Source organism: Epinephelus moara, chromosome 18, assembly GCF_006386435.1.
Source record: "Epinephelus moara isolate mb chromosome 18, YSFRI_EMoa_1.0, whole genome shotgun sequence".
Classification (NCBI taxonomy): domain Eukaryota; kingdom Metazoa; phylum Chordata; class Actinopteri; order Perciformes; family Serranidae; genus Epinephelus; species Epinephelus moara.
Window position 1 is genome coordinate 36,447,917 of NC_065523.1, and position 8,796 is coordinate 36,456,712.

Here is an 8,796-nt window from a genome sequence, read left to right on the forward strand (position 1 = left end):
ACAATGGTTTTACTGGCGTCGCGTTTCTAGCGTTTCAGCGATCGGTGTGACCTTAGATGGCAGGGCCTGTATCTGGGATATTTTGGCTTCATTCTTGTACATTAGGAGGAAGTGGAGACACATCGTCCATCTTAAAATACAGTCTATGGTACTGATGGATTTTATGTTGTTAAATGTTTTAGCGAATATGCATGTGTTTGTGAAGTACTGAGCACATGACTGGATAAATGAGACTTGGATTATACTGCAGGAGCTGTGTGTAAGTTTGTTAACGGATGTTTCAATATAGTTTTGCTGCTGTTGAACAGGGACCCTGTTTACTTCATTCATGAAGAATGTTGGTCTTTTTTGACTGTTTATATAATTAAACATGCACTACACAAACCTTTTTAATTATTTTAACAAGGGCCGAGCAATAAGTGTAGATAACAAACTTTCATTCATACACAGTATGCACACTGTAAGGGTTTCTCACTAACCATATCCCTCAGGGAGGTCTGGAGGTGTGTGCAGGTGAGTTCTGCTCATGTAGTTGCGGTGCCTCTGGGAGCGGACCCGTCTCTCCTGGGCGCGCTGGTCGCCGTCGATAGGCGGCAACGCTGTGGTGGGCGTGGCCCCGTTCGTGCTGATGGGCGTGTTCTCGTCCACGATGCAGCTGAGAGGCCGGCCAGGGCTGGAGTACTCTGACGCAGGCCTGAGAGGGACAGGAGGGAAGGAGAGAACCACAGAGAAGACAGGTGAGGTGATCAGTAGCTGCAGTTTCACGTGGAGAAAGAGAGTGACATACTGAGAAAGAAAAGGTTTAACTTTATTCTGTTTAAATGCATTAAGGAGGAAGAGGAGGGAGAAAGACTGATGATGTCATGTTACTGAAGGACAAGTTCAAATGTCATAGAGTCTCCAAAAAAATAAGAAAGTTTTAATTTAAGTCTGTTATTCAAGAGTAAACGGTTCAACTGACCAATTTTTGCTGCCTGTTTGTTTGGCTGACAGTTTTTCTGATCACTGAGGTAACCCTGATTAGACATAAAGTAAAAAAATTAAAGTAGCTTTGCAAGTAGCAAGCTGCTTTTGCCATTTTCTCGTAGCTTAGTGTGCTACATTTCACTGGGGATAGCTTCGCTGTAGTGAAATGATAGTGAATTTTGATGTAGAGTAGCTGGTAGCTACGTTCTTCCAAATAGCTCAAGTTGCACGTCTCCTCTGATTAACGTGGCTACAACGGGTATTTTTATTGTGACTGGGCTGTTATTCTGATTATTAGTGGAATATTAGGGTCTGTGCACACACACACCTGGTCTAAGAAAGAAAGTAAGAAGGTGTAATAAGAAGGAAGAGGAGAAAGTCATCTCTACAAACACAAACAGCAGCGAATCAATAGGCAGCGTTTAGGAAGTCTTTAGGTGCTAACTGGGAAATCCATAAAAGGCAGCACACAAACAGACCATCAAACACAAACGTGGTGAGACGGCCTGAGGTCACGCCTGGTGACGATAAACAGAAACATAAATACAAAAAGAGGAGACAGAGCGGGGGAAGAGATGCCTCGATTCCCGCTCCTGTCAGCTCCGTGACTTCCCTGGCTCTTCCACATCATTAAACACCACTGTCTGGAGCGAGTCTGTCTGACACCTTTTTTTTTTGTGGAGCCCACTCCAGTTTTGGACAGACTCCCCCCAGTTTGGGAGCACTGAGGTCAGAGATGTGGTCTTCCATCCTGCTGCTGCTGTTTGATTTAAGAGGTCTGGGTTGGAGTTTCTGTGGGCTGCAGAGTGTACTCACCTGGTAGGCCTCTCCCACTGTGTGGTGCGTGTGATGTGGTTCAAGTACTGGATTCGTCCAGACGCCGTCCTCCTCTCCTCCCAGCTGGCAGCAGAAACATACACAGACGCAGCAGTGAGCGGACATGGTTAAGCAGCCACAGAACCATCTAGTAGTGTTCTGTCTCGCTGCTCTGTCTCACCACAGGCAAATATCATATTTCGGACATCTTCAACTCTGCGCTTGAAGGCAGCATTTATATTGTTTAGGATTTGCAACAGCCTCTAAAACAACTCCTCCTGAGACGATAAGAGATTTCCCCAAACTCACCCATCTGGGAGATCGTTGTCAAACAGCCGACTGCAGTCCACCACAGGGCCTCCTGTGCCTATCCGGTCCCTCGACTGCAGGCTCACTGCAGCAACACATGGCAGACAGATGCACGCGCTGTTACTAGACAGCAGATTACAGTGCAGATATTTTATCACAGAACGGGGCTATATATCTTTATGAGTAACAGGAACGGGGTTCAGTTTTATCAGTGGTATCCTGGAGGGTCTGGTTAAAGGAAGTTGCATTTTCATCTTCTCTTTCTGCAGAGAGGGTCTGCTGTTATGAAATCTAATCCCAAGCTTTATAGGAACGCTGTGAAAAATTTGACGGCTTTTTGAGCAAAAAGAACATTTGGCAGACTGGAGCTGGACGTATGTCACATTTACATACCTGTAACGCATTAAGGAATACTCTCAAGAGTATGTGTGACCTGTACACTCTGCATCAACATGCAAGAGTCAAAACAGAACATGGACGGTCATTACACGCTCCATGTAGGCCTGTCGTTACTCAAGTGGAGGTCCCCAACACCTCCTTCACACACTCTCTGGATAAAGGAAGTCCTTAATTTTGTCAAACTGGAAAGAAGCAGGTGCATCTGGGGCTCCCTGAGGAAAATTCACACGTACGAGAGCAGGACTTTCCAGATATTCCTGAATGAATGATCATCTATTTTACAGACGTTATATTATGTTTTAGTACTTAATGTTATTTTCATCATCATACACGCATTTCCACATAATTTTGTATTTTAATTTTTGTATATTGAACATAATAGGGGCATATTTTCTGACGAGTAGCGCTTGCCACTGGTGTGTTTTGGCCTTTACAATTTCATTACACACAACAAAATTCTGCAACTTTTCCAAAACTTCCAATGATTTGTACTAATTCTATGATTTTTCCAGGCCTGGGACATGTGATTATAAAAACGCCACGACTTTTCCAGGTTTTCCCGTAGGAACCCTGTTTCGTACCTTTGTAGGAGTTGCCAAAAAGTATTCAGTTTGAGACTTTCATACAAAATTTGGCGACCACAAACAAAACCAAGTGATGCCTTTTGTGTAAAAGATAAGCTAAGCGTAGCTCCAGGAAGACTGCAGTTACCCCGAAAACACATCAAGTAGCAGGAAAGTGCAGCTCGCCACAATAGTTACATTTTTCTGTGGCAAGGAGGCGTGTTCATGTGTTTCAGGAGAGATGATGATGATCAATGTCATGTGCAAATATCGCACGATCAGTCAATACTATAATTATTGTGACCGGCGTAACTTCAAGAGCTTGTTGTTTCTTTTTGCTTTAAATGTTGCCCATTAGTAGCTCGTATATCACCCTCCTTGAATATTTAATACACAGTGATTGAAGGACCACCTGATGTGCATCTGAGCTCATGGTGAGAGAAGAAAATCAGTAGAAGATGTCCCAGAGAATCTGTTTTAGACATCATGTTTTTGTGTAACTTACATTTGCTCTCTAATTAAAGTGACCATTTGTCAAATCTTTTTGTCCCACCAAATGCATCGCTTCTTAGATGCATTGTGATTCTTACGTGGACTATTTGGCATCGATTCACAAATGCCAATAATCCATTATGCAAATGTTTGTTCATAACATGATGTTGATGGTAGGCCTGTCGCGATATGCGATAAGTCGATTAATTGCACGGTAAATTAAAAATGAGACGGTAACTTTTCCGGCCGCGATTAATTGCCATATTCATGCGTGTTTGTTTTCCTCATCTCTCTCCACCAAAGAGACTGGACGACAAGAGCGTTCACTGCCGTGCATCGTCTGGCAGCCAGGTGAGTTGGTTCATTAGCGTAAGGAACGCAGGGAAAGCTCTTGTCATCGGGTGTCTTTGTCTCTGTGGGGGAGGCGGGGCTACGGGCTATACACACACAGTGCGATCTTCGTGAAGGGGAGACGAGGTGGAGAAGAAAACAGAGAGCTGAGCGCAAGAGAAAGACATGGAACTTGTTCCTAAACCAAATGCCACGGCCCCTGTGTGGGAGTGTTTTGGATTTAAACCAAATGACAGAGGGGAGCCCAGTAATTTGGACGAGCCGGTGTGCCGGGTTTGTTCTAAAACCATCTCAGCAAGAAGAGCGAATACGACCAACTTAACTGCACACCTGAGAGTGAGAGACTGACAGTCTATTTGTTTCTATTTATTTTGATATTTTTACGTGTTATTTCGGATATTTAAATTATCTTTTTTGCATTCGTAAATATTCTCGTTAAATAAATGTTTATTTTTCTTTAAAAGGTGCACTTGCATCAATATGCATCTATTATCATTATATAAGTTTATAAAATGGTCTAAAAACAGCAAAATTACAACAATAATGAAAATGGTCTTAAAAGCACAATATTACGCTATATTATCGCTTATCGCAGTAATTTCAATTAATTAATTAATCGCCCAGGAAAATTTGGTATCGTGACAGGCCTAGTTGATGGAACAAAAGAGGCAAAACTCAACTGCGAAGTCAGTGTAGCACCCAGACAGTCTACAGCACAGATGAGCTAAAGTTAACTTGTACTAATTCATCTTCACAAAAGACAGCGGCTGCAGCTTGTTTTAATTTAATGTCTAAATAATTACATGTAAACCTGCTGACCAACACACGCTGCAGTATAAACCAAATTAAAACACCTCTGTCTCTGCTCAGTCTGTTTCACCTTAAAACCCCGTGCCTGGCCTGCCCGGTGTCTCTAACGGAGACAGAGGCTGCTCGCAGCTCCTCTGCTGGCGTAGTGTGAATAACAACACAGCGGCTGTGGCGGACCCCGCCTCCCCCTCGTGTTATTCTTATACACACAGGAGACTGTAAGGTGCTTTCAAATTCATTCATTAATTCATTCATCAATGCAGTTGACTATTTAAAATAAAAAGGATGTGGACCATATATTATTGAATAGGAGGTGACTTGCAAACTGTTTCAGGTGAAATATTACAGTAGGTTATGCAAACACTGGACCCTACGCAGGCATGTATACCCCACAGTGGACGAGCGTGAGCATGTGCAGGTGGACACAATCCGACTGCACCCCCTGGTTCAAAAGTGAGGGTGTGGAGGTGGGTTGAACAGGAGAGGGACCTGGATTAAGGGACCTTAATTATGGATCACCAAAAATATAGTCTGCTGTATTTTAAAAAACGGAGAAAAATAAATCATGTGTTGAAATCAACATTTTGATGCATCGATACTCGTTTCATTATCGAGTTACCCTCTGAATCGTTATCCAGGGTATATGCAGGAATCCTGAGGTTAATTTCAATACGTTTTTAAGACTTTTTTAAGACCTTCCAAAAAAACCTTAAGACCTCATCGCTACTTCAAGCTGTCGTTAGCAGCAACACATCTTTAACTTACTAAACAGTTGTAGTTTGCAATTAAATCTATGGAGCACAAACATACAACAGAACTCAGCAAAGATGAGAAGGATTTTTTATTGTCTTTTGCTCCTCTGTTTGGCGCCTGGACGTGCGCCGTCGCGTGATGTCGCACAGGTACGTGCATGGCCCCGAGCGATAGTCCGAGTGTGCCTACCTACACATCTTTGTTTGTAATAGTCGCGAGGAGGAAAATAAATTATAGATTCATGGATACTTTTTGTCAAAGCTTGAATGCCAAGAAAATTTAATACTTCATAAAATCGCGATTAAGACTTTTTAATACTTTTTAAGGGCCTTAATTTTCCGACATTTGATTTATCAACTTTTAATACTTTTTAAGACCCCGCGGACACCCTGTGATCAAACCGTGAGGTGCCTGGAGATTCATCTGTACTCACCCACTATCTGGCCTCTGACTGTGTCGCTGTCGTTGGGACTCAGCTTGTTCAAGTCTAGTCTCTGGTCTGCAGGGGGAGGACAGAAAGAAGAAGTGGAGCCCAGAAGTGAAGGCAGGGACACGAGACAGAGACAACACCATGAGACAAACAGGAAATGAGAAGGAAGATGAAAGACAGAGAAGAAAAGAGAGAAGAGAAGATTCATCAATGTCAGACATTTACATTTAAACGAGCATGTGTTGGGATGCATTTTTTTCTCCCTCCTTGGACGAGTCCCATTGCTCTGTATCATTTACATCACTCAGAGTCAATTCCTCTCTCCCTCATTATCCGTCTCTCATTCTTGTGTCTGCAGACCACAGCTTGGCTTTGCCCTGGAACAGATGGTCTGCTCTGTGGAACAGCCACGGGCTGTAAAAATCTCACTGAGCATCGGTACAGAGCAGGCTTCAGTTCAAATGCAGAGGTCAAACATTTGACAAATTTCAGTACAAAGCCTGCACTATTCCGCTCAGTCTTAGCATGGACATGAACTTCTGCCAAAGTCTGGAAACTCTTTGTCTGAACTTCTTAAAGTCTGCGGAATTTGAGAGTGAGGGAGAGAGATCAGGCGGAAAGGGGGGAAAGAAAAAAAAATGTCCAAGTTGCCTGCAGACATGAGAAATGCCACTATCTGCGCTCTGTTGTCTGGGTGTCATGCAGATCAGCTCAGGATGTCTGTCTAGACTAAACAGGGACCAAAACAGGCAATGGTCAAACCGTTACAAGGCTGGCCGGAGGTCAGCAGCCGCAGAGAACACACAAAACACACACACACAAAGACGAGCGCCCACTTTTAGATGCATCTAAGTGCATACGTTTCAATGCAGTCGCATACACAAAGACGCAGACGCTCTAAAATTATACACAAATGTTTGAGTCAGCCCAGTGCCCTCGCTAAGGCCTGTGGAGAGGACAAAACTGCAACCGCTGGTAAATGCACACAAAAAACAATGGAATGACAAATACTCACAGGGGGAGAGCGACCACAACACAGAGAGCACAACAAATCTACACTTACACTTTAATAGCTCTACAATTATGCATGTCTGCTTGAAATGACCGGTTGTCTAGATCGGCAGACGGAGATAGAGGGAGGTTAGTCACAATGGTATTGTGTGTGTGTGTGTGTGTGTGTGTGTGTGTGTGTGTGTGTGCACGTGCTGCCAGTCTGTGGAGGAGACCGAAGGGGAAACTAAGGGGTGAGGAGGAGGCCAGGAGAGAAAGGAAATGCAGAGGCAAACCACTCGCAGCTGTGGCACAAGGTTCAGGTTTCCTGTGTCGCTCCAGGAAAACAACAGTGTCAGGGGCTTCTAGGAAAGAGCGGTGGGCTGCGGGCCCAGCAGGCAGGTACCAGCAGCTCGCCACGCAGGGAAAACCACTCCAGACTGCTTCGTCGAGGCTACAACTGTCTGGCACTGCTTTTACTAGCAGCCATTCACTAAAGCCTCCGTCTCATTTATCCAGTTAGCTTCTGACATGAGACATTTTTACTGTAATTGCAGGGTGATGCTGATTGGCTCTTCCTGTTCTGGCAGGGGCAGAGTGTTGACCCCTCTCACACATGGGTCTGGCCTCTGTCAGATCTAGTGAGGGGGACAGGACACTAAAAAGGAGCTACTCTATGTTCTGTCACTGCAGTATTAACTCCTGTTTCTTATCACACTTCAGGTATAAGGTCAGCTTGATGGATGCGGACTCATTTCAGCATCAGGCCACGAGGAACTGCAATTAATAATTAATTCTCCACCTCAGTAGAGAGAATAATGAACTGAGCAAACTAAACGACAAATAAATGGCTCGCTAAAGTAAAACAAACAAAGTCATGTGTAGTTTGGCAACAAAATCTGTGCTGCAACTGTGCTGCAATTTCATTTTCAGAACAAAACAAAAGAGCATCTGGAAAAAAGTCATCTGGGCGTCAGACTGCATCGCAGCCGGCTGCGTCCACAGTGATTTAATCATCAGTGCAATAACACACAGTGCTGTAAATCAACATCTTAGGAGGAAAACAGCACAAACAAATTAAAGTCTATTGTCTGAAAAAAATACTTGCAAGGTTATTTAAGCTTTTTAAGATTCTGAAAGGAGGGTTATATCATAAGACACAAACTTTAAACAATTCATTCAAAAGTTAAGATTCCTCAAAGGTGTGTATTATTTTGTTACTCGCCAAAACTCATTGGACCTCGTGGACAAATGTGTATGATCAATTCTGATTGTACAGTGTTCTGAAGAATGTTTCCATGAACATGTTGGCATTCGGAAACATGCGGGAAAGCATCGTGCTGGAGAGGCTTTTATTTACAGTGCCTTAGTTCTTACATTAACAACAAAATGTTTATCAGTGCATTTGTAGATCTGAAGAGTCTACTGATTATTACTGTATGAGCTAAGCTTTATAAACATCAAAGACAGATGCAGCCTCATACTCAGCTTTGGTGATTTGATTTAGAATACAAATTTATCTTGGGCTATGACTGATCTAAAGTCTATGTTATTAACCCTATGGGCTCGAACGACGCATAGTGCGTCCAAATTCACACCTGTTCTTCTCTATTGATTTTCTCCACGATTGTGCATCATAGCGAGAAGCCACGCATATCACGTGAAACAGCGGAATCATAGCTTTCCGACAAGGCCAAGCACTAGCGGTAGTCCAATGTTTTCACAGCGAAAAAAAATGATAAATTTACACTAAAATGATGTATAACATAGCTTTCATACAGCTTTGCACACACATTACTCTTGGATGGATTACTCGCGAATGCAGGGTTGCACAGAAATGCCACGCATATCACATGAAAGCGCAGGAGCAGAGCTTTCCAATGATACCACACACATCATTGTGCTGTCATCCCATCA

The 8,796-nt window shown here is 43.4% G+C and overlaps 1 protein-coding gene across 2 annotated transcripts in view; it reads right to left on the bottom strand.

Moving 5' to 3' along the window:
• The window catches only part of LOC126405304 (E3 ubiquitin-protein ligase SMURF2), an 85,471-nt gene that overhangs the window by 29,601 nt on the left and 47,074 nt on the right, over positions 1–8,796 (bottom strand). For both annotated transcript variants that reach the window (XM_050068974.1, XM_050068976.1), the window contains exons 5-8: positions 5,893–5,958; positions 2,092–2,176; positions 1,783–1,866; positions 480–694 (exon numbers count right to left, since the gene is read on the bottom strand). In XM_050068974.1, coding sequence (XP_049924931.1) covers positions 480–694; positions 1,783–1,866; positions 2,092–2,176; positions 5,893–5,958 — 450 coding nt within the window. The remainder of the gene's footprint in view (positions 1–479; positions 695–1,782; positions 1,867–2,091; positions 2,177–5,892; positions 5,959–8,796) is intronic.